Source organism: Betta splendens, chromosome 7 (genome assembly GCF_900634795.4).
Source record: "Betta splendens chromosome 7, fBetSpl5.4, whole genome shotgun sequence".
Classification (NCBI taxonomy): domain Eukaryota; kingdom Metazoa; phylum Chordata; class Actinopteri; order Anabantiformes; family Osphronemidae; genus Betta; species Betta splendens.
The window spans coordinates 10669246-10694173 of record NC_040887.2 but is presented as its reverse complement, the minus strand read 5'-3'; the positions used below and the strand labels follow the sequence as shown (position 1 = coordinate 10694173).

Here is a 24928-nt window from a genome sequence, read left to right as displayed (position 1 = left end):
TTGAGCCTCCTGATATCTACCAAATACAAACAGCCTTCGTTTCCTCCCTCTCGCCCACTCTCCCAGGTGGTAACCGGGGACCAGACGGTGGTGATCGAGCGCGGCGTCCTGATTCGTCGGGCTGAGCTGTCTCATGGCGGTGTCTACCATTGCCAGGTGGAGGAGCACGGCTACCACTGGACCGCCGTCACGGTCCGCCTCTCCGTCTGGAGCCCCTCCTCCAGTCGCCTTCTTGCCTCCTTGTCCAGCTCGCCCTATCAAAGTGGAGGAGCCCAGCCCTGGTATGACGACGTGATGGCGCTGATTCACCCAGGAAACCTCGGCCAGCACTGCAGAGCTCTGGGATACAGGCCCCCACGCAACCACCGCCGCCATGATGTCATGATGTCGCCAATCAAGCCTAAAGGGAAAGGGGAGAGGCACAAGCACGGCGGAGGAAAAGGAGGCGGAGGAGGGGGGGGGAGAGCAGCAGGAAGGAAGAGCAGGAGCAAGCCGCAGCAGAGGGCACCGAGGAGCGTTTAAATGTGCAAAAGGGCAAAGTGTCAGTGACCTAAACACACACTTTTATCATAACATATGCTGATGTACCCGCATTTACACAAACACAACACTGAGACACTCACATCCTGTATGTACAGAGACTATGACATGTGCATGCACCTATCCACTATTTCATTATGACAGACTTCAAACTAAGCTACAAACACAGCAGATGTATGTAAAGTAGGACGTAAACGGAGGATTTCACAAGATCTTATATAGTATAAGATCTGTATAAAAGCAAAAGTAGAAGAGTTTAGGTCGTGACGCATGCGGAATGAAGGATGAACAGCATGAGTTTGACAGACTGTGTTGTGACAAGAACGTTTGAGATGCTTTTCATTTTGAACCTTTACAGTGAATGACTTCAGGTTCCCAAAGTACACACACACACACACACACACACACACACACACACACACACACACACACACACACACACACACACACACACACACACACACACACACACACACACACACACAGCACTGGAAAAGAAATCAGTGAACCTTCCAGGAATGATTGCTGCCTTGTAGGACCATCCTGGTGGTTTTGCATGTTTTGGCCTTTAATTACAAATTACATATACGCTGGCAGTTATTCTCCTAAAGAGAACAGATGTTTTTAGATTGTTTCCTACCTTCCGGGCAGACACTGGCTTCCATTAAGCTCATCATGCAGAAAAAGGGAAAATGCTTAAGCCATTCAGTCCATCACAGCACAGAAGATGGTGCCTGGTTGTCAAAGTTGTATCACTGCAAGCTGCACTTTTCCAAACCCTCTTTTGTGTTGCGCTTAAGTTTCGCTGCATCCAGAATTAAACAGCCGCTGCTGAAAAGCATTTGACAAGCAGCGCTGTTGTTTGATAGACAGCTGTCAAGATGGAACAAAGCAAAACATACATTCAAACAAAATGAGATGCATGTGCGTATTCTCAGCCTATCAATCTAATCTCATGGGTTTCAGAGGATAAACTGCATTGATTTATAATTAATGGGCTAGAACTGCACCAACTAATCTCAGTGGGTATTAAAACTGCAGCAAATTAGAATAAATAACATTTGAGGTTATACATAGCAGCAAATACCGATGAGTAATGTTCATTTCTATATTTAGGGATGAAGCCCATCAAGCTGCTTACCTACAGTTCAGTGAGACGTTCCTAGGCTTTCTCATGTAGGTGGGGTCTGACCACAAGATGACTGACTGCAACCACAAAGATGAAAGGCAGAAAAAGCATGATGGCGGCTTTGATGAGGTTGCACATCTACTTTCCCAGGACCTTGCGCTCCGCGTTGCAACCGCACAGACACAGCACAGGAGGCTTTTCCATTATGTTCTCCAGGCAGAGCTGGCACCGATTTCCTGCCACGCAGAAGAGTTGTGTAGTATAGGTATAGGGGAAAAAAGTAAACATAATGAAGTTGGGTCTGTTGTCTCCTATAACATCACAAAGAGACTCTGTATGAGTGTTGAGTGTTACTGTAGCCTGGACTTAACATGACTTAAATTAGGAAGGAATCATCATATCAGATGTAATGTGTTCTGCATACATTCCATTTCTGGGGAGACGTGGTGTTGCTGCTATTAGATGAGGCGCAATCAAGCCTTCACAGTAAATCCCCAAAACTTCAGTGACAGTTTAATGTGTGTTTAATGTTTGAAATGAGTTCAGGGTCATAATCAGGGTCAGAGCTACCACACGAATTTGGCTAAACACAGAAATGTATAAATGCTGGCGTTACAGTAAATGTGTATTTACAGCAAGTACCATGTAGAAAATCTAGATGCATATTCATATACTGTAAAAAGACTTTTCCTTAATGGACAAGACAGCACATTTAAAAGGACCAAGACTTTAAAGTGACCTGCGAAGAGACTCTGTACACAACATGCATGTTTCTCAGACTGTGGCTCAGGATCCAAACGAAGCCTTCAGCCACTGATACTGGGTCATTTATTCCTGGTCCTGCTGCTCCAGCTGGTGATGGTGTTTGGCTGAAGCAGGCCCAGCGTGTAATGAAGCTTGTATTATACAAAAATGGAACCTGAGGAAGAAGAGGACTGGCATCACACAGACTCTTTGGCCTGTTGGATTCAAGGGGCTTCAGTGACTTTGCAAAGCAGGACGTACTGGTTTGTTTTTAGTTCAAATGTTAAGCCATCAGTTCCAGTGGTATTTAACTTTGTGCTTGGTAGAACCTGTTTGTGTGATCTGCAGTGAAAATTATCGTTTTGTTAGATAGTATTTGTGTCGGAACTAAAGCTGGATGCTAATTTAATGTGCGTTTGTCCATCTGTCTGTTTCTGTGCCCACTGTCTGCGCAGTATTCTATTTATTTTTTATTTCTGCCAGCTTTCCAATTGTCACCATCTGCTTCTGTTGATGCACCTTCCCACTCCCACCTGTGGAAAAGTATTTCTGTAGTTGTTATTTTATGATCATTACTCATCCTGCAGGCACTAAGGAATCTACAATGATTTGGCTCAACACTGCTGAAACTAAAAATTAATTTTAAATCTCTTAAAATGTCTGTTTGTTTGACCGTGTTTCCCTGAAGATCCGATAGAAATCGAATTCCCCACAGTGATGGAGCTATTGTTCACAGAAATACCCAGTGGTACTGAGTTTGGATGAATCCAAGACCAGAATTCAAGGAGACAAGGAAAAATGTAACTTTATTTGCTTTGTTTACTGGAAGACATTGTATTTAAATGCATGGTTAGTTCCACTGACAGCTCCCCCATATTCTCAGAGGCTTAATGACATCCCACAGTGATGATGCACGCAAGCCCTTCTGTATGAAAATAAATATATCCCATCACGGGTGCTGCAGGGTCCGGGCCCAAACCAGAAGCAGAGAGAGCCTGCAGAAAGTCAACATGGGCCTGGCTCTTTGGCGTCGTGACCTGGCCACATAAAAGGTCTGTTTGTGTAATATATAGATGTGGGATGCGTGCGTCAGAAACAAACCAAATGAAAACACAGTTAAAACACACTCAGTCCGGCTACAGGTGTTGACGCAGCAGATGCAGCCTGTGAGTCACTGTGTATTACCACCGAAAACGTTGGGTCTAAAATGTGAACATTTGATTCCATCCAAACAAAACATGTGCAGGAGACTGAACAACGAGCTTTAGAGCCGCTCCTCATTCATCATTAAGCTGTATTTACATCTCCGTGCCAATATTCGCTCCATGTTTTTGTAAACAGAATAAAACTCTCACTAATGGATCTCCTCTCATGTGGAGACCTTGTTTTGTAAATATGTATAAAAGCCTGCGTACACACAAGTATGTTTGTGTTGTGTGGTTTATTCATCCTATAAGAAATTCCAAAGTAATATTGCAAAGGAATATACAGTAAATGCTGTAAAAAATGGTAATAACCCCCACAAACACATACTAATGTAATCAGGGACATAAATACTCAGCTACAGTAGATTCTTTGTTGCAGTGATGTTCAGATGTTGAAATTATTTACAAACGTCGCTTGTGACACTCTTTGATTTTAAACAGTAAACAGTTTGTCAAGGTTGAGTGAGGATTTAAACTGGTGTAATCCCAAATAACGTAAACCCTCTTTCTGCCTCTTTCCAGGCTCCTCTGCTGTCTTCGAAGGCGGCTGTCGGAGCACCGTACAAATCCATCATTTATATTATAAACACGCACAAACACGTAAACAGATGCAAAGTTATATATGCTCATTGACTTCCCAGGAAGAAACTCCATGTTGTCTTATTTATACATATATATGGATTCATTCCTTTCAGATGTGCTATTATCCTGCGCACCGTCGCTCACTCCACAGCAGCAACATACCATTCAATACCAAACCGCCATCAATCTCTGCCAAACTGACCACACGGCGAATTTTCTCATTAAATGTGAAACAAATGCTTTGCTCTGCTGAGCAATCTGATGAGTGAAGGATACGTTCCAGTCGTGCCGGATGCCCGACAGCCTTAATGCCTGTTGTTTACTGTTTCCAGGCCCTGAGGTAACAGGGGGGTCAGTGACATGCCGTGGTTCCATTGTGACGTGTGCTTACTGGATTTCAAAGTTGACAGGCTCAAGTGAAACGTGACCGACTGTGGCTTTCGGTTTTTTTACTGCGGAGATGCCCTTCATAACCCTAAACATGAAGGAATGTGCTTGAGGAAATGATTCGACCAAGAAAACCCTAAATTAGTGCCCTGCGCTGGTGTATTTTGTGACAAATGAGACATTGTTTCTCCAGTCACCCAGTAAACGCACTGTACTGACTCGTCCACGCCTTCCAGGCTACACTGGGTTTGAATAAATGCAGGTATTTGCTGACAAGTCTCCTTTTGCTCATAAAAAATCTTTTCACGTGACGAATAGCTACTGACGTGTGAACTGAGGAGTTCAGTTTCTCTCGATGAACCTGACCTCGTGCTGTAACGCCTTCAAAGGTGCCAAACCTAACACTCTAGTCATAAAGCTACAAATTTGGACAAATGTTCCATAGAGAATCAATAATCTGTGGCTGAGACATGCATCATATATTAATAGGAAAATTGTGATATTATAAGCATTTATATTTAAATTAGAGCTAATCATCTTTGCAGAAGACAGTTTATGTGGATAAATATCGATCATACGATTCAGTATTTCCGGTCATGGTGAAATTCTGAGCTTTTGAGTCTTCACCCGTCTTGAATGTCATGAGGATGGCGAGGTTGTGATTAAAGCCACGAACTGGAACACATTTAAATCTAATCCCAGTAGAGTCTGCCAGCGTTGGCAGACACAGTCCCAGTTTGAACGGCTGTTTCCAGACAAAGACTATGTCCTTCCACCGAACCATCATGGAGACATCGAATCATGGTTATGCCAAAGTAACGGCCTTTCAGGGGCAACAAGTTGCCACAACAACTAAACTGGTGACTTGAAATGGCTTTATAATGAGTCAGCATAAACAGACAGCAATGTCAAAAAGATGCCAAACAACATAACAGGGGCACTTAAAAGCAGGAAACAAATAGAGAAGCCGCCAAATGACTCATTTGCCATTTTTCCCCAGTGCTCAACGCACCAGAAGGTCTCCACTTCACCATTTTGCTCACAAAAGTGCCTCTGAGGTGTAATAAGAGGTTTGTGCCCTGCGCCACAGTATCCCTCAGTAAAGTTCTCATGCTGAATCAAAGTGTTTGCTCATGCTTAAGATTAAATTTTACAGCTAACTGCCTCAGACAGTTTCCTGTGAATCCCAGGCTAATTCCTGTGGACATTTAGGGACTTCATGGTTGTTGATGACGCCTGTTTCCACTGACGCCTTTAATTAACGGTGTCCTTTCGTGTCAGGCTTGAGCGACAAATTTTCATCCATCTTGCCCACAAAAGGTTTTTAAAATTCATTCGAAGGGCCAACATTTTGCATGATTTGACTGTTTGTTGGCAGCATGTTGTTTTATTAAATTTAATCAAACAGTCTACGTCTCACTTTATGCAGTATGTGTGTTTATGTCTCTGCATGTGTGATGGTTGATTTGGGTAAAGTTCTGTGTATAATATTGATCTATTTCAGTTAATCGTGTTTATTTTTGCTCTGTGGGAGTAGAGCATAGTTACACTGATCATTGATCTAAATTAAACTTATGCTGCTTTCTGTTATAGCTTCACTGTATTTGTCTGCAGTCTGAAGGAAACATGCTGGTATTTGATGACTGCCTTATGAAGTGAGAAAGAAGAACAACATGTTCAGATCTAAATATACTGGATCTCTACAGGCCATCGTATTCATTCTGGATGCCTGTGTAAAGCATGGAAAAAAACATCTGTGTAAGGTCACATGCTTTCATTTTACTTTGCATACCTCATTTTCCTAAACGAGCCCTTCCTTTTGACTTAAGGCTCTTGAAAATCAAAAATACAACCTAATAAGGTTTGTAGTGGTTATTGCATGGTTTCTGGGGAAACTCTGGAACCTATTGGATCGTGTCAGAAGTTTAATTATGCTTAGGTAACTGTCTCAGGCTTTGATGTTTGGCACAAAAAAGGGAGAAATTAAATGAGATAAAGCAGCCAAATTCAAACCGAGAGACGGAGCAGCTGGTCTGGATGGAAGCAGCAGATTAGATATTTTTACAGGACCTTTAGATGTGGTGACAGTGTGGTTTTAAATCCGCTCTCACCCTCCAGAGCGGTGTTTGTCATTTCTGACCACATTCAAGAGTTCCAGAGACCACAGACGTTGGCCCGGCCTCCGTTCTGGAGTCAAACACCCCACACCGGAGCCTTTCAACATTAGTTCAAATAAAACTAGTAATTTAAACTAGTTTATCAGCTGTTTTAAAAATCCGAGTTTGGCTTTGATTTCACTGGAAGCTTCGTGCATAAAAATCCTTCAAGATGATCACTGTACGTATGTTAGTGTTACATACAGTGATTCATTTGTATATTGAGCACTTTAAATAATTATGCCACAACATTAACTTTTGAAAAATTAGTAGAATAAGAAACTCAGCTACAGCCTTTAGTCTTACAATCAACAAAGAATGTTGAATTTGGTTGTTTTACTCACCCTATTCACTGCTTTCATGACATAAACAATATAATGTAGATGCAGGTGTTCTGTGTGTTTGTGGTGTTTGTCTCCATCTGTGGGAGACATTTAATATGTGCAGTACGTACAATGATAATGTTGACAGAACCGAATAAACCTATTCAGCTAAAATATTAATACATTAATTGTACATTTAATCCCAATAGCACAATAACAGCTGCATTGGACCTAGACACACTGCACCAGAATCCGTTTTAAAGGCAATTTTAAAATATTATTCTTATTATATTATTTTCATTACAATTTATTGTTTCATTCACCAGGCAACATTTCGCTAAACACTAAACAATATATTTCATTTGGTGTTGTTAGACTGGTAATAAATTACAAGCATAGTGAGTATTTATTTATTTTAAATATTTGGCAAGCGGAACTGTTGTGTCGGAACTTGTCGGGACGCATTTTCAAAGCGGACCCGGTTGTTGATTAAATCTTTCTGGATAGAAACTGCTCCGGTAAGTGTTTTGTTCTATAAATTATGACCCGTGCTATTATTCTGCGTATAAAAAACTTGATGAGCAGCGTGTTAACACTGAACATTTATAAATATGTATGAGCGTGAGATCATTAAAAGCAGGCCATAGTGATTTAAAGGCCTGGACAGCCAGCGTTAGCTGACGCTAGCCGAGCTACACAAACAGCGTTTAACAGCATTTGCCGTTGACAGCCAATTAGCAAGGCGGCTAATAACAGCAGCACAAAAACTTCCTTAAGGAAGACGGGCAGCGTTATGTCGTCTTCGCCTCTGTGTTCCTCTTTTAATGTTTACTCTTCACGGTAACTTTCGCGAATCTGAATTACTGTTGACACTAAATTCGTTTCTTATTTTAGCTAATTTAGTGCTAAGCTATTCAACCAGATGGGTCTACTTTCTGACTAATTTATGATATTGAGAAAGTAAAGGGAGTTAAAGAGCCACTGAAGTTAAAGTTATCATCAAAATATTATCAAAATTAATGTGAGTTGCACATGTATCAGTCGTGTTACACTCTCTCTGCCTTTTGTATATTTACATTTGTCACTGCTTTTACGTGAAACCCCTCCAGCTGATCTCACCTGGAGGAGCTGATCAGTTCGGACTACTGTACATCATCTGTCGAACTTGGGCCTAGAAGCATAGAGAGGAAGTTTAAAATCTGTGTAGTCACTTCCCTTATTTCCTTCAAGCAACAGAGCAACGGGTTGTATCAGTTATGCCTCTTTGTAGAGTTGCCAGCTTTTTGCCATCCAAGCTCCCCTGCACAGAATGTATTGAAGTTCTAAAGAACTATCAAGCAAAACCATTTACTAAAAAGCAAACAGGCTTGTGGCTAAATTTATTTCATAAGCTGCTCACATTTAAGTGAACTGTGTGCTAGAATTTGCTGTGTATTTTTTTACTGTGTCTCCCTATTGTTACTGTACTGTAACACAATACATACTTAATACTTCATTTTTTTTTGCAACATCTTAAATTAAAGATGCACAATCACCTCCTTTAACGTTGTCCCTTCCTTCATTAGCAGTTGGAGGGGATGAGTCTCTCCCCTGTGACTGGCACAGAAGTGCCAGAGACAGCCAACGGAGTCGCGACACCTGTCTCAGAGAACGGCCCCTATGATCCAGTCTCTGTAAATTATGGAGACAGAAGATTATCATGTTCTGAGGAGTCATCAGAAGATGAGTCCCTGAGACACACAGAGAATCATGTAGATGGGGAGAACAGAGTTTTCAAGGATGAAGGTTACCTGGATACAGAGATAGACATTCAAGAAATTACATCTGCTTTATCAATACATGGGTCTCAAGGGACAAACCCTTACTCACCTGATACAGGAGACGTAGGATCAGAATCCACCACCACAAACATTCCTGAGGCCAATGAAATTGTTGAGACTGCTGGTGCAGTACTTCCTGGGAAATCGGCTCACACCAAAGACTCATCTCACCAAGGAGGCTCCCTCACAACAGATAGAGAGGGTATAGACCCAGTGACTGCAGACAGAGACACTAACAACAAGGAGGAGGTCGGAGTTGAAGAGAAGGAAAAACAGGATGATGAGGGTGATGAGAAGAATGAAAAAAAGTGGAAGAGCCAGTTTGCAGGAGGCAGAACAGAGTATAAGGTGAGTAGGAGTCTTATTTGTGTTTATTAGTTAGAATTAACCGTCAAGGCAATACAGTCAAAATATTTTTTTGTGATTCATAAATTACTAATCACCTTCATGTTTTTACATCCTCTCCTACTTTGTACCTATTGTTAGTCTTCACAGCATTATTCCTCGTCAGCCCCTGGGTCTAGTACCTCCTCATACTCTTCTCCCCCACCCACCATGCTTCTCTCAGACGATGTCCCCTGCCCTCCACACGTCATGGCCCAGGTGTGGGTTCGCAATGTCCGTGGGATGCAGGACAGCAAGAGTCTGGACGAAATCAGCCAAGTGTGTGCAGGTAGCTGATGGCCTAATGCATTCTGTTTTGCCTTCCTTTGCTGAAATGACCACATGTACCATATGTATAAGCTCTTATAGAGTAGTAATATAATGAGTCAATAGTAGCTGATGTTGGCTTTTTTTCACAGGAGGTTCCGGTGCCCGGGGAGGGGGCAGAAGTGGGCAGTCAGAGGGCCGACGGGCTACAATCTCCTCAGCTCTTGAGCTAGAAGGGACAGTCAGTCAGGAAGGAGACCTGACTAACTTCATCACAAAGAACCTGGAGCAGAAGATCAAGATGAGCTCCAAGCCCAGCCTGGACTGCAGCGACTGTGAGTAGCTAATGAGACGTTGAGTTTGAAAAGAAATGTGTTAATACCATTAACTGTTGTTGGAGGCTGCTTTTATATTTAATGTTGAAGAATCAGGTTGTTTTTCTATATTTTCCCCCACGTTCTGTTGTGCAGAATTGAGACAGCAGCTCAGTCAATCAGTCTTTGCCACTGCTCATCATTTATGCATAAATGTGATCATATCCTGACTATAGGAAGTAAATTTGAATCAATTCATTTGTTCAATGAAATGATGTCTGTTTTTATGGTGAAGATTTATACGAATCATCTTCATCCCTGCAATAGTCACGCCTTCCAGAATAAACATACTGTATATGCATATGTGCACCTGTACCATCAAAGACTAAAACACCAGTTGCATTCTGTGTAAATGAGGACTCCTGACTCCTGGTTAATAAAACATTCTTTTAAACAAAGAGGCAACTGCTTTTCAGCTTTTGCCCTTTTTCCCCTTCTCCTCAATCCAAATAGATTATAGAAGCCTATAACATTCCCAGAAGGCCAAGCATATATGGCTGCTAGTGTAGCACATTGACTAAGCGAGTCCATTAGCAGCCGTCTGTCGTGTCAGATTTTATCGGGGAAAGACACAGAAACGCTGCCCTTCACTCAAAGAAAACCTCTCCTGGATTAGAGCGTCTGCCAAACTGGCCACTCAATTTAAACAGCAGACCGCAGTCAATGTGCCCTCTGTGGCAGCTCAGTCCCTCTACCCGCTGATTCAATTAGGATGGATGACACAGGCAGACTGTGTTTAGGCTGGAGGTCCTACTACAGCCTGGCAGCAATAGTTTCAAGATGGAAAGTGCTGTTTTGTTTTATTTTTGTGCCAACACGCACCTGTTTTCAGCTTTCAACAGATGCATTTTTCCAGTGAAAATGTATTCTCTCACTGATTATGTTTATAATGTATTATTTATGTATCATTAAGTCTGTTTCTTTACTTTGGCTGGTGCTTTCACACTGGCTGAGTTTGTTAAATGACTGTTCTTCAAACAGCATTTAAGCTCTGGTCTTTTGTCTGCATGTTATAGATTTAGTGTTTGTGAATTACCCAAAACAGTAAATAATAGTAATAGTATTTGAACACACAACACTTGGTTGCTTACATGCAGCTGCTTTTCCTCAAGAATTTTCCTTAGGCCATTAATAAAGTATTTGTTATTATAAAAATGATCATTAGCCAGTAATTCTGTGTTATTTCTTACCAGCGGACTGTTCAGGTCCCATCTACAGAAGCAGAGGGTTGACCCGAAGACCAGCCGACATCCCACCCATCGATCCCACTGTACTATTGGACCTTCAGAAACACACGCAGGAAGTCGCACACAGTGTGGAGATGATGATGCGGAGCCTGAATGGAACCATCCAAAACGTGAGTCTGCCTCTCACTTAGAATGTTTGTCAGGCACCCTTGGCTTTTGTTTCTGTCTATTTGATTGATTCCTCGGGTTTGTTCAGATGACGGCTCTGAGTGTGGGATACATCCAGACCTACAGGGACTCGGTGGACAGCCTGGGAGAATCTGTGGACATGAGTATAAAGGTGAAACACTGGTCACCTTCAGGGGTCGCATGTGGAAATGCTGGTTTGTTGAATGTAAAGCAGGTCCACCAGAACTTCAATTATTATTCTCATTTACTTTCATTTACTGGCACTCATCGCACATATTCTCTGGGATTTAATGATGTAAATAAATCAGGTTGACAGTGAAGAACAGTTTTGTTTACTTTCCAAGGCTTTTACTCGCACACATTTGGAATCTCATTGATTATGTTTTGATTCCTTGATCCACTTTCCATTTGGCTGATGTTCGTATTAAACCATCAGCTTTTTCATGCTCTGCCTCATGTGATTGCTCCCACAGGGCATGTACACGCTGATGGCCCGTTGTGAAGAGTTGGATCGTTCCATGCAGCCCATACACACCCTGTCTGCACAGATCCGTGACATCAAACGCACCCTCGATGCTCTGGAGGCAATCTGCAAGTAACCCCGCCTCCCTGGTGCTAACAAAACACCCCAGCTGCGAGGATCCAACATCAAGCACAGACCTGAATAAATCTACTCCCTCTGCAGGTAGCACACACATACATCACTGCGAAGATTCAGAGCAGTCCGGAACCATGGGAGCATTGTGACTAGGCAAGCGAGCACCTGTCGCTTGCTCACTGTTTGAAGGTTATCGTGTTTGTATTGTGGGATCTCAAAAGAACTATGCTTAAAATGCACTCGCGGCTGAGATTTCTTTTCTCTTTTTTTTTTTTAAATTTTGTTTGGATTTTTTTTTAAAGTGTTCCACTTTTGGAGACACTTGGCCAAGTGCCCTGCGCTCGCACAGGCACACGCATCTTTGAAGAAGTGAGGGTAGACTTTCTCTTTTCACACTTGAAAGTGTCTGGCAAATTGTGTGTCACCATCCGTCCATGATTGCACTAACTTCTTCTCCCCAGCTGGGGTCAACATTTCTCTCTCTGCCAGAAGAGAGAGGCCAGTAGGAACTTTTCAGAAAACAGTGACTTTTGCACAAGAACAAAAAGTCTATTTTTAATCTTATGCAGCAACGATTTGATTTTTCACTGCAAGCTAAATGAAGGGAGTGGAGCTTTGTATTTGTCTGTCTGTTCATATGTTCCGTTTTCTCGACTTGCATGTGTTTCAGACCTCTGCTCCTCAGTTCCATCGCCAAGTGACTAGTGCAGTCAGAGCCACTTCCCCTGGTGGCCAATGAAAAGCCACAACATTTTAATAAAAAAAGCTTACAGTTTACAATTAAAGTTTACAACACCGATCTAATTTTAAAAAAGGACCATGTGTTATTTGGCCTAAAATCTCACCTTTCTCTTCTGTGTCATTGACATCCTATATTGCTTTCACCGTTATTTTTAATATTGAACTTAACTTTAACTTCAAACTATGAAACTGAAATTTTAGATATAAAAAGTTACACCACCTCAGTCAGCGAACCAGAAGATTTGTTATTCCCAGGCATGTAAGTAGCTTACAAACTACTCGCTGTCATTAGTTTCATGGCGTTGGTCCAGTTAATGGTAAACTCTTTTGGAAAAAAAAGCTTTTCTAGCCAAGAACCTAACTTAGCTGTTTATCCTAAACTCTGCATGAACATTTTGCAGTTTTGGCTGTAACCGTACGTTTGACTCTGTTGAAATTGTAAAAACTCTGCACTGGTCTGTTTTGACTACATTTTTAGCTGAATCTTGGGGAAAAGTCTGTAAATGATATGAAATTACTGAAAATTACGAAATGACTTAAAATTATGTTTTCTGCTCAGTGTCATTAACAATACAAATGTAAGACACAGAGAAAAAGAGGACGAGCATTACTCTCTGCACACAGATCCATTTAGTAATGAACTCCAGGATAAAAGACTTATGTTACAACTTCAAGCCATGTGCTCTTATGGAGCCTTCTAATTGATTTGGGGAGAAACTGTGGTACCGTTGTCATTGCACTGGTAGGTGGACCGTACTATATCACAGTATGTGTACTAGCTTTCATATGTGTAGCTATTGCTGATGTCAGGCAATTTGTAATATGACTTGAATAGTGTTAACTGAGTTGCTGTGGCTTTCTAACATTGGACACACAAACTCCCTACGATGTGTGTTTTGGGATATTTCCTCAACATGGTGTTATTAGAGCAATACGGCTAACAGTAAGTACGCGTTTCAATGCTCTCTATAATGTTGACGCTTACAGTTAGTCCTCTTTAAGGTGTTGGCCTCAAACGTTACACGCGACCCGGCTTTATCCAAACAATGTCCATCTGCGAACGACGCACCAGTTATTGTTCGTTCACATCTGTGGGAGATGATGAAGATATTGGCTTCACCATAAGCTCAGGTTGGCGTCACAGCCTGCGTTTTGTCTAAGGAGAGGAGCTAATTTACTGGAATGGTGCAGATAATGTCCAGGGAATGGATATTTGGGAGCCTCTGTATATTTTTGACTTGCAGAAGCAGATCTTCAAGATGGGAGATGAGAGAAAATGCCATTTTCCTGTTCATTATGATATGTAAATGTATGAATTTTCATCATTTTCTGTTGTACAATCAGTTGCACTTGTGTACATATGATCTCTTTCTGTAACTAAAATGATTTAGACACCCTTTGTCTTGAGTGTATATTTTAATGAAAAATAACAAATAAATTTACATGAGCTGCAAAATTGTTTCTGTATTTTTTACAGTGTACTTGCCTCAAGGAGCACCAGAAGTTGTGAGAGGAATCAGGTACAAACAAAACTGACTTATAAAATATATATATATATATATACACTTATAGTAAATGTGTGTTGGCTCATAGGAGCTACAATCTTGTGCTGTTTGATGCACCTATAGCGTTGCCCTCTGATTCACTACATACTGCATTTACAATCATTTAAAGGTGCCTTTTCAGTTTTCATGGGAGAATGTTGATGCTGCCCTTGTTTAAAATATCTAAATGAAACCTTGATATTGTGAAAGTGTGCATTCAGAGACCTCAGAACTGCAGTAGCCTGAACCTGTGCTTTATTCCACTCTTCATGTCTGTCTTGTTTCTATGAGTATTAACTATATAGGCCTTTTTAGCGAGTGGTGCAGTTTCACTGCATCTCAGGAAGAGGGCGCTAGAGGGCTCTGCAAAATTGTGCAGCAGCTTAACAGACAGAACATGTGTAATAAAAGCAGTAAGGTCTACAGTGTTTTTTGTAGTTTGTTAAATTGTTCATATTTAACTTCCAAAAGTTATTTCCTATCAGCAACATTGCTTCAAACAGACTATAGGGTCAGTTCAGCCAAATTACATGCAAAAAAAAAAAGATTTTGTTCATATTGTTTTCACCCAGGACAATACGCAACAAGTAGCAAAACAAAAAGTGGAACGACGATGAAACCGCATTGCGAGTTGAGTCGATGCACCACAAACAGCTCAGTCTTGCGTGCGTGGTTTCTGTTGTCATGGAAAAAGGCAGGATTACCCGTCGAAGCTGAACGGGTGTCTGTACCACTGGTCCAGACTTCTTGGTTTTCATTGATCTTTAGCTACAAAGCCGCACACCTGCAAGTAGCAGGGACTCAGTGTCTTGCTCAAAGGCACTTGGGAAGGGGGTCATTAAAGCAGAGACCGTCCAGGTGGCTGGTTTGAGCTCTTAAAGTTTTAGGCAGATGTTTCCAGCCAGCAGAAACAGCAGAAGAGTCAGACTTGGGGCCGCCAGCAGAGTCCTACCTGCGTCTGAGGCCAATTCGAGTGAAGGCGTTGGACTTCCAACACTTGCTGAGCTGCTTTCCCTCGACTCAGTCAAAGAGACCCCTCTTGTTGTAGAAACTGATGTGGCTGCTGATGTTGAGGATGTGGTGGAAGCCGTCGTCGAAGCCGCTGTCGAAGCCGTTGTCGTCCCCACTATTTCTGCTGAGTTTGCGTCTACCGTTCCCCCGACGGAGGCACCATCTTTCGGGGACTGCTGATCCGAGGCGTCCCCGTCTGAGGACTTGTACCACTGGCACTGGAAGTTTTTCTTCCACATTTCAGCTGGGTCTGGTTCTGCTGTTTTAGAGTCTGTGCCCTGCTGATTTGTGGCTTTTGTTGCCTCCGTCTGAGAGGAAAGATAAATAAGTGTAAAAAAAATGTAAGGCTAAAGATTACAGATAAAAATCAAAGCAAGTTTTAGTGTTTCAGTCTTCTGCAGCTATGGCAATATTCATACTTTATATTGTGTTGTATTTTGTATGACAGCTGGATATTACAGAAGCCCCATCCTATCCCCAAAATGTGATAAGAGAAACACAGCGTCCCTGTGTTCGCTGGTGGAGCTTCAGGCGCCATGTCTTCCTCCTCTGCTGTGTCTCAGCTGCTGTGTTCCTGCACCAAAGTTTTTGGACCCCCTGTTGTTTTTATGATTTTTTTCCCCAAGTCATGCCTGGTTGTCTTTATTAGTCATGGCTCAAATTGAGTTGCTCTGTTTCGAACTTTCCACAAAGGGAGTAGACGTTGGGAATTTGCGCCTCTATACGGGAGCCTTTCACTGGTAATAGACAGGCTCTGGTGAATCAGCTGTTCAGTATGTGAGAAGGGGAGAAGCCAAATGCAATCAAAGCCATTCTTACAGACTCGTCTCTCAGCCTTTCTCTGAGCGTTTGGCCGTGAACACTTTCTCCAAATCGAACTTACTTTGTACTAAATACAAATCTGTTTAGTGTAGTGTGGTGTGCAGCTTTCAGAATTAGCATGGCTGAATCAGTTTCAACCAAAACAACGTTATAACCTTAGTAAAGGTTGTACGGATGCTGGAGTCATGAGTGGAATACAGATCAGAAACAGAGCTTCAGTGGAGGTCTGTTTACAGACGAGATGTTGTCTCACCTTTTCCGTAGCTCTGGATGGAGGCGGGAGGTGGAGGTAGGCCGGGCTATCAGCGTTCTGCCGCACACATCGGCCCTTTCCCTGGCACAGAGAAGCTGAGCAGAGTCGGGTTGCCATGGTTACATTATTAGAGTAGGGTCCCAGGACTTTGCCCAGGAACTCTGCCAGGTCTTGACACTCTCTCTGGGAAACAGACAGTCACACAGTATGATGCAGTGGACAGTAGGAAGTGGGAGCCGGGGTGCAGCTTCACAGAGACAATCGACAGCAGCCTGAATGAAAGCTGGAGACTGAGATGTGAACTTATTATGTTGTCTCTTGGGATTCTTTTTGTGCTGTACAGCGATGCTGATCTACAGAATCCTAACATTAACACCACCCTCGGCTTTAATGTCGTGGTCGTCAGCGGCTGCACCGCGCCCTGTGACGTTCACATTCCAGGGAGGAAGCAACACGCAATAACGTGCGAAATGTTAAAACGCAGCCTTGCTCCGAATGCGCGGACGTATTTGAGCGCATACGCTTTATGCAAATGTGTGTACCTCTGTCTTCGTCTCGCTGCGCTCCCAGATGACAACTCCAGCCGTTCCCATGGCAGCGCTTTCTCCTATGGTGCTGACCAGGTCTGCCTGCAGACAGAAAACGAACTGAGCAACTGCACAGCACAGCAAGTTCATTTTCAGCGAGTAAAGGAGACACAAAGCTACAGCGTTAATATGAAGCCACGGGTCATTTTCACTCTCACTCCTACATGGTTTAATAACGTTTACGCTGCTGGTAGGAGCCGTTCTGTTTTCCTCGTGCTTTTGTTTAACCCTTAGTGCTTTTAGGTCGGTAGATGTGAACACATTCGCCTCATCGGGTGCTAAATCTCACCTGTGATAGGAACGTGTTCGTTGAGGTGTAGACACTCTTGACCAGTGGGAATACAGGAATGTCAGCCTCTGTGGCGGTCAGAGATGACACTCGCAGGGCTTCTTTTATTCGACTGCTCAAATACAGCCTGGAACCAGGCGTACCGCTCTAGAAAACAGACATAAGGAGAAAAAAAAAACCTTTTTCCGGTGTCATAGACAATCTATGTTTGGCACTGGGCTTAGACCCAGGCGTCTCCCCACCTGCAGCTTCTCCAGGGTGAGGAGGGGGTAGAGGGCAGAGCATCGCCTCCACAGCCACAGCAGCTCGTCGTTCAGGGCCATCTCTGCAGCCGAGCACTGGCCGCTGTAATTGCCGCTGTGGCAGCTGGGGTAAGGGGAAACGCCCCACAATGCCTTGGGCCGCAACCTCTGCACCTCCCGCAGTGTTTCTGCTATCACCGACTGGGCCGATGCCTCGAAGTCCACCTGTGAAAATAACAGAACGGAATGGGAGCAGAAATAGATGGGCCGTCGTACTTTAGTGGAGCTGAGAGAAATTGTTGCTCTCTTTCTATTTCGGTCTGCCTTGTTTTTTTCCTCTCTAACTTCAACATGCCTGCTCTTACCTGCGACCACCTCTCCACCTCCTCTGGGGTCCAGTTAGGAAAGAAAGTCTTGAGTAGTTTCCTCGATGCTTCCAGATACATTGTCTGTCTCTCCCTGTTCCGGAACCACTGGGGGGCCCACTCAGCCCAGCGCAGCACCCCCAACCCCAGGTATCTCGGAGCAGGTACTGCTGCCTCCAAGTCCTGCTGTGTCTTCTGGAGGTGGTTGTTCAGCTTCGTGTGCTGCGGTAGCCCTCCGTTCACCGGCGTGTCCTTGTTTATAAAATAGGGGTAATTTCCTAACGTGTCCTCGTAGAAGACGGACACGCGGCCCTCGCGCTCCATCCCAAAAGTTCTGGGATCTGGCCGATTGGAGCAGGAAGAGTCGCGGACGCCCCAGAAGATGATAAAAGGCTGTCCTGATAGAAGAGGGGGGGTGGCAGGCTGTGGGGGCCCGGCCATACAGGCCGCGAGCAGGAGGAGGAAGGGCAGCACAAATGCAGGCTGGGCGCCAGAAACGGCTGATAGAAAAGCCCTGAGGCGGCAGGATGGTCTTGGTGCTGTCCTTTGGTCTGGATGCAACCATGGTTCGGTCCACGCCATTGGAGCGGGCGCCTCTCGGGGTCTCACCTCCTCAGGCCCTCGCAGCCGATCATGTTCCTGTGAAACACACGGGCTCAGTGTTGGCGATGTGATTTGCTCTCTGAAGGAAGCATTCACGAAAACTGACGTTAAGGTGCAAAAACCTTATCTGAGAAGTTCAGCAAATTATATTCTGTATCAGTTGTTGGTCAGTAAGAATGGTGTCGCCAAGCAACACAGCATTAGTATAAATGTAGTCCAAAATCAATTAAGGAAAGTGTGGGTGTGAGAAATAACAGCCAGAGTTTCAGAGGATGTGACTCATTTCTTCTAATTGCCATCAGGCAGAATAACTATTAGAAACCTGGAAAACCTTTAATCCATTCATTCACTATGACTTCACATTCTATTCTAAAACCTATGTCCTCACACATCTTCATCTAAAAAAATAAGGAAAACTGAAACAACTTGAGGAGTCAGGCTCTTCGGACAGACAGAAAGGAATCAAAGACATTTGAACAACTGCCACTGTGCTGAAATGGAAATTCTCCAAAAACCTATACAATAATAGGAAAAACCGTAGCTACACTGCAGTGCTGGTACAAACACACCTCCAGCTGCCGGTGAAGGCCGACCACTGGCCGGCACCATTCACACCATTCACCTGCTGTCTTCTTCCTTACGCTTTTAAATTCTTTTGGGTGCTTCTAATGCTTGGTGTTCAGATAACGATTATTATGAGGCGCTGTCTAACTTTGCAACTGAAAACGTTCGTAAATGTTCCGTTCCGCTGAGATCTCTTGACCAGGAATTCACATTATAATTGTGCATTGACTATTTGGTGGTCATTATTCCTGTTCGGAGGCGTCCGCGCTTCTTGCAGTCAGGTGCGAACGTATTTGGACGGTGACTCAGCGACTTAGGCTCCGAATGTGTCACCGCAGTGGATTTGAAAGGAATGAAACTGTTCCCACAGATGAAAGCGTTTTGCTAGTTTTGTTTTTATGTCCAGTGGGGTTCTGTGCACAGAAACAAGACAAAAACCTGCATGTGACTGAAATAATCTGTCAATTATTCAGCTTATTTGTGAATTTCATATTTATTGGTTTTTGATTAATCACAGCCTGTGCTTCTGTCTGAAATGTACTGTGGGTGTTTAGATTAATTATACATATTTTACTCTACTCTCTCCTTTCCCTGTAGTTTTAACAAAGAGCGTCAGTATTTTTAATTATTTGTCTTCACCAGGAACTTGTCACATTTCGGCAGAGGCAGTGTGGCAGTTGCTTGTTAGCTGTGGCAGCTCCTCTCCGCTACACAGATAGCTGCCTGTTCTCTAACAAGCCATTAAAATGGAATTGTGCTGCGACACTGCAGAATGTGACTCGCGTCTGGTGGAGACGGGCACCGGTGCGATCCGGAAAGCCGAGGGATTCCTGCAACGCGGAGTGATGATGCGCGGGAATGAAGCGACGAGGTTTCCGAGGGAGGAGAAGACCTCTGCTCCTCCGCACGGCTGCTGTAAGAGACACGGCCTAGTGGACTAGACGTCGGCTGAAGCTGTATTCAAGCCGACGCCATGTGGCAGCACAAACGTAGACGTGACCCCAAACGGAACCAGAGTGAGCTAACAAGTGGGCTCTTTACACCTGTGTGGGTGGGATTCTGTTAAAACACTGATGTTTGACGTGACTTCTCCGTAACGATATAATGACTACGCAGCTCCTCTGTAACTGTAATTATGTCTGGCTACAGTAACCTATTTGACTCATCGCCACGTGGTTTAATGCAGTTTTATTTAAGCATTCACCAACGAGAGCAGTGATGTTAAGGATGACATTTTCTTTGTATGTCCATAGTTATGATGCTTTAAGGGAAGGATCCACTCGAAATTGACATGGAAACAAAGTAAAAAATTCATGTTTACTGTAGATGTGGACATGTTGAAATACTAAGAAAGCCGATGATAAATTACACCTTAATTATGGTGTAAAAGCGAGTTCATGTTTTGCGTTTCTAATAACTAGTTTCCATTATTTTGCGGCTGTGGAACAGCATAGTTTACTGATCACGGTTTCCCTGTGTAATAACAGGGCTGATTGTTTACCAGTCTACATCTGACGGTGCTCAGTGTGAACCTGTAATTATTCACTATGTACTGGGTTATCTAAAAACTATACACTGAATAATTTAGGCGTCCACAGCTTCTTTATTTCCCCCCTAAGGTGTGTGAAGTTTTTTATCTGGTCTTTCTCTTTTTAACAGTTCCCATTCAGACATTTCTTTTACGTTGCGGTCTCAGAATGCTGCTGTCTAATTTTTCCTCTTTATTATCCCAGCAGCTCTAATCCCATTGTGCTGCCATATCAGCCTAAACCTCCATCCTGAGCCGCCTGTCGGGCTCATCCTGAGCCCACCAACCTCACATCTCAAAGCCAAGAGAAAGACATTATCGAATCTACATTTAGAGGATTAGCGCTAACAGAAAGTCTTTGTTTAATGCATTAGTTTAGTGTTTTATTCTTTATGAATCCAGCATTTCTAATCTTTTGTAATGTCAATTTATAATGCGCTTCCCTCACTTCTTTTTCACCTCGCAGTTCATTTATCTGCTCGTCTCCATGAACGCCGCCATGCTGTGCCGGTTCCACAAAGAAAGGAAATCTGTTATTTCAACCTGCTGAGACTGATTCAATCAAAGACTGATGTTGCACTTGAGGACAACAGCGTGTGTTACAACAGCCGGAATCTATTTAAAGCCTTAAACTACTGGATGCTCGAAGCAGCACACGCTGGTGCTGCGGTGCAAAAGTACAACTCCTCTGTTGTTCATAAGGAAACTCTCCTGTCACTTGTTGCCGAGAGGCTCAGTGTCTTCTTATTGTGGGCTAATTTCACTGCCGCGTTCTACCCTCCCGTGTTCTCTGGCCGCGCTGTTACTCAATCAGTGCAGGGGAAACACCAGTAGGATCCAATCAGGATGTGAAATCAGCTGAGATTAAGACGAAGCCTGCGTCACTCCAGTCTGCTGCCCAGAAAAGACACGGTGCCGCCTTGGAGTTGCAGTGTAGCCGGTTCTGTGCGCTTCCCACGTAGCTTCACTCCAAAACTTACTCCTACGTCATTACTTTCTGCTGTCGATAAATAAATAAATGCTAAATAATGAGGGTTTTTGCACTTAAAGCGACAGCAGAGCCGCGTTCATCGCTTCTTACGTCACCGTCGGGTCATATCTCACTCTTCCTGTCATAAACAGTCAGACTCAGATTGAATTCTAATTGTTTTGGTGACCCCCTGGCCTCCCCGCGTTGTCAGCACCGGGAAGACGCAATTTATCCTGTTTTTTCATAGAACAAAATCAATTTTCCTATCACACAGTGTATATACTGTATCAAATAGTCAGTGCCCCTGCGTCTGACTCCAGCTGTGGTCCTGATTTCACTGATACATTATAAATGATACCGGGACAGGCCGCATTCAATATTCTATGGTCTGATCAAATCAAACACCACAGATAAGACACTCCTGAGCTGTTGTCAGCAGCAGTGTTCTATACATTTAAGTAAGGTGGTATTTACTATAGTGTCCAATGTCGTTTGCTATAAAGTCTGTTTCTGATTTTTTACATTTGTAAATGATAATTAACTCAAACTGGCTTTGACGGAATTAAAAGACATGAAGTCGAAACTAAAAATACTGCTAACACCAGATAAACACTTTCCTGTCTGCCGCCATACTAAGCCAATACTAGTAGCACTTACGGAGGCCGGGGTTGTTCCTGTATTTACTCCTCACAGTCTGGACATCGTCTGACTTTCTTCTCCTGGCTCTAATTTGATTTATTCCTCCTTCTTGGGTTTTATACTTAATCCTGCCCGATAGGAAAACCAAGGAATCCCACTGGACTTGAGAGGTCATGGATAAGCAGCGCATGTATAACATGCAGCAAAAAGCAGCCTGGCATCCGGAAGGAGAGGAAGAGAAAGAGAGGGAGGGAGGGAGGTGAAGAGACAGGAATAGATGCAAGTATTAAAAGGAGGTGGAGGGTTTGAGGAGAGGAGGAACAAGAGGGAACTTGACATGGGGAGACAGAGGAGAAGTGAAAGAGCAGAAGAGGGGGAGCTGAAAGTTTGTGCAGCAGTTATGTAGATGCAGTAGGTGGGCAGGTTTGTTTGTGACCTCACCTTTACAGCCAGGCTAAGCTTCCTTACTGTGAGAGGGTAAGCGGGGTCGAACATGCCAACTCACATGACCAGAGGTACCGAGCGTAATCCCATAATCCTCTGCTCTGCCGCTGCGGCCCTTGGCTAAACAAACACCCGAGCTGTGGCGCATCACACCTGTCCTCCTCCCACTCACTGCCCTCCTTCCTCCGCATCTTCGTCCCTGGCCTCTCCCCTGACTTCCCTCGCCTCATCCCTGCACGTTTCTACGGTAACTTCCTTCAGCTTTCCTCATCGTCAGCTTCGTCCTTCCGCCCCTCCTGCTTTTTTCATCCCTCTCAAATCCCTCTCTCCCTAATCGCTTTTCTTCTTCATTTGAGTCCTTGTTGTTTTATGCTGACCCTTCTGTTGAGGATTGAGCAGACACAAAAAGCACCAGTCCTGTCTGGGTGATGATGACACAGCATTTTTCTTCTATTTGCCCTCTTTCTTCCATCCTACCTTTCCTCTCCACTAATGAGTTAACAGTTCTCCTACAGTAAACAAATGTGTTTCATTTCAAGGAAAACGCTTTGTAGACTTATTTTTTTGCAGAACGGCACCATGTGTTCTCCAACCTAGAACTTTCATTGTCCATAGATTCCAGTGTGTAATGCAACCTGGTAGCCTCTCTTGTGTTTAGGGGGCATGAGCAAGATCAAAGGTCAAAGGTCAGGGGACCAGAAACATCACTCATCAGTATCGGGTTTAACTCAGTGCTGTAGGTGTTGCAATATCTCACTCAATCAAGCGTTGGAGTAATGAAGCATCATCGTCTCTGTAAAAAGATGAGGTTGGGAGCAAAGTGGTTTCGGATGCTCTGATGGAAACCTGAAGAATGTGGGAAACATTAAATGATAGAGCTCAATGCATTTGTTTGATTTTGATCCAGCTTTTTACAGCTTTTACATCTGAGCCATTGTAGGAAACTCTTTATTGTTTTTTTTCCACACAACTCTGTGCTCTGTATGCAGATGAACCTTTCACTAATGACATTTTTAATTAAGACTTGAAAAGCTCCATTATACATCTCACGTCTTTTCAGATGAGTAATTTCTCGCACTTATGTAAAACAATGTGCTAAATTATAGGATTTAAATCAAATCCCCAAACTGATTGTTCCTCCTGTTGTTTCACGTGGAAATGTTCTGTTTTTCTTGATTAAAGAGTTTATTTGTTGCTTGACGCATTAGAGATTCCAGTAAGTAGCAGAAGTGAGCACACCCCTGGTCAGTATCACTAAAATCTTAATTAAATCATAAATAATTCTCCTCATTTTCTACAGTTTTGTTTATTTTTGAATCAAAGCTCCGCAACAATGAAACCAATTAAATAGAAAACACAAAAGTGGTGTTTACTTGTTGTCAAGCGGAGCTGCTGTACCTTCTGCTATTGGTTTTACTGTCTCCTTCCACACCTGATAACCACTGCTGCATCTCCTTTTACTGGACTTTGTTGAAGTCAGCTTTTCAGTTGCCAGTTAACAGCACTCATGATGTGTATGGCAGAGAATCTTCCCATAAATTAGACATTACAGATTGTGGATGAATTACCCTTTGACTCATCGCCATTTTGCCTGTTTCCAGATTTACACATTCAACATTTGCACCGAGCCGGCCTTCCATCCATTATGTGAGCCGCTTATTGGCATAAAGGTTGCGTGGGGGGGGGGGCTGTAGCCTATTTCACACACACCTACAGGCAACGTAGAGTCACAAGGTCACACATGAGACATATTAATGGATGTCCACAGGAAATATCTGGCCACACATTTACCTTTTACTCGCTTCTGCTCTGTACATCATCTTTGTTTCTCCTTGTTTTTGTCGTTTCTCATCTCGCCGCCGCCTATATTTTTTATTTAGGCTCCATACCTTTCACATTCCATCTCCTGCTCTTCTAAGTTGCCTGCCATATTTTCCATTAGAGCTGTCACAGCACACAATAGCTAATAACGTGGTCAAAGAATCACACCTGTGCTCTCATGGCTGTTCTATAAATTCCCCTTTTTTCCACCACTCTGCTGCTACCACTGCTGTTTCTTTGTATTTTTATCCCCGGCACTATCTCAGTTTCTCTTTGTGCTGCATATAGCGTTTATGTTTAAATTAACAACAATTAGTCTCATAATATCGGCTGCATCCATTTATGTTGTTTCGCTTTGTGCTTTTCCTAGATTGTCTCTGCCTTGATTCTGTTGTTTAAATTTGCTGTAGATTATCTATAGTCAAATGCGATGCCTGCGCAGCATGTGTGTTCTGCTGAAGTAGATGGAGCACTGCACTGCACAACGTGGACATCGCAGATTATAAAAGGTCACCAACTCTGCCTAACACACGTGGACACACCAGTCAGATTATATGTATTCAATACCATCAGGTCATCCGCGCGCTCACAGGCCACGTTTCCCTGGAAACAGATCAGCA

The 24928-nt window shown here is 43.4% G+C and overlaps 3 protein-coding genes across 7 annotated transcripts in view; 2 read left to right on the top strand and 1 right to left on the bottom strand.

Annotated features, from left to right (window-relative positions):
* Window positions 1–3834, top strand: part of sema3h (sema domain, immunoglobulin domain (Ig), short basic domain, secreted, (semaphorin) 3H) — a 38402-nt gene extending 34568 nt beyond the window's left edge. For all 4 annotated transcript variants that reach the window (XM_029157188.2, XM_029157187.2, XM_055510564.1 and 1 more), the window contains exon 19: window positions 67–3834. In XM_029157188.2, coding sequence (XP_029013021.1) covers window positions 67–522 — 456 coding nt within the window. In that variant the 3' untranslated portion in view covers window positions 523–3834. The remainder of the gene's footprint in view (window positions 1–66) is intronic.
* Window positions 3835–7493: 3659 nt separating this feature from the next.
* borcs6 (BLOC-1 related complex subunit 6) lies at window positions 7494–14022 on the top strand. The gene is made up of 7 exons (XM_029157203.3): window positions 7494–7584; window positions 8632–9234; window positions 9373–9559; window positions 9690–9872; window positions 11105–11268; window positions 11355–11438; window positions 11761–14022. Exons 2-7 carry the CDS (start codon window positions 8644–8646, stop codon window positions 11884–11886), a joined length of 1335 nt encoding a protein of 444 aa, XP_029013036.1. The 5' UTR covers window positions 7494–7584; window positions 8632–8643; the 3' UTR covers window positions 11887–14022.
* A 92-nt stretch (window positions 14023–14114) lies between these two features.
* si:dkey-72l14.3 (Glyco_hydro_56 domain-containing protein) lies at window positions 14115–22815 on the bottom strand. 2 transcript variants are annotated; one of them, XM_055510565.1, is made up of 7 exons: window positions 22485–22815; window positions 17740–18378; window positions 17375–17599; window positions 17133–17279; window positions 16799–16885; window positions 16257–16439; window positions 14115–15489 (listed from the first exon to the last, which is right to left on the bottom strand). In XM_055510565.1, the coding sequence occupies exons 1-7, from the start codon at window positions 22536–22538 to the stop codon at window positions 15046–15048; spliced, it is 1779 nt and encodes a 592-aa protein (XP_055366540.1). In that variant the 5' UTR covers window positions 22539–22815; the 3' UTR covers window positions 14115–15045. The 2 variants fall into 2 exon arrangements, with proteins under 2 accessions (XP_055366540.1, XP_029013024.1); XM_029157191.3 differs by lacking the exon at window positions 22485–22815 and adding an exon at window positions 22062–22461 and having other exon boundaries at window positions 14124–15489.
* Window positions 22816–24928: the final 2113 nt, after the last annotated feature.

Coding starts and splice junctions, on each gene's coding strand:
- borcs6 (XM_029157203.3), top strand. CDS start 8,644: ATGAGTCTCTCCCCTGTGACTGGCACAGAAGTGCCAGAGACAGCCAAC. Junction 9,235..9,372: donor GAGGCAGAACAGAGTATAAG/GTGAGTAGGAGT, acceptor ACCTATTGTTAG/TCTTCACAGCATTATTCCTC. Junction 11,269..11,354: donor TGAATGGAACCATCCAAAAC/GTGAGTCTGCCT, acceptor GGGTTTGTTCAG/ATGACGGCTCTGAGTGTGGG.
- si:dkey-72l14.3 (XM_055510565.1), bottom strand. CDS start 22,538: ATGTTCGACCCCGCTTACCCTCTCACAGTAAGGAAGCTTAGCCTGGCT. Junction 18,379..22,484: donor AGCTTAGCCTGGCTGTAAAG/GTGAGGTCACAA, acceptor TGTGTTTCACAG/GAACATGATCGGCTGCGAGG. Junction 17,280..17,374: donor TCACCCTGGAGAAGCTGCAG/GTGGGGAGACGC, acceptor TCTGTTTTCTAG/AGCGGTACGCCTGGTTCCAG.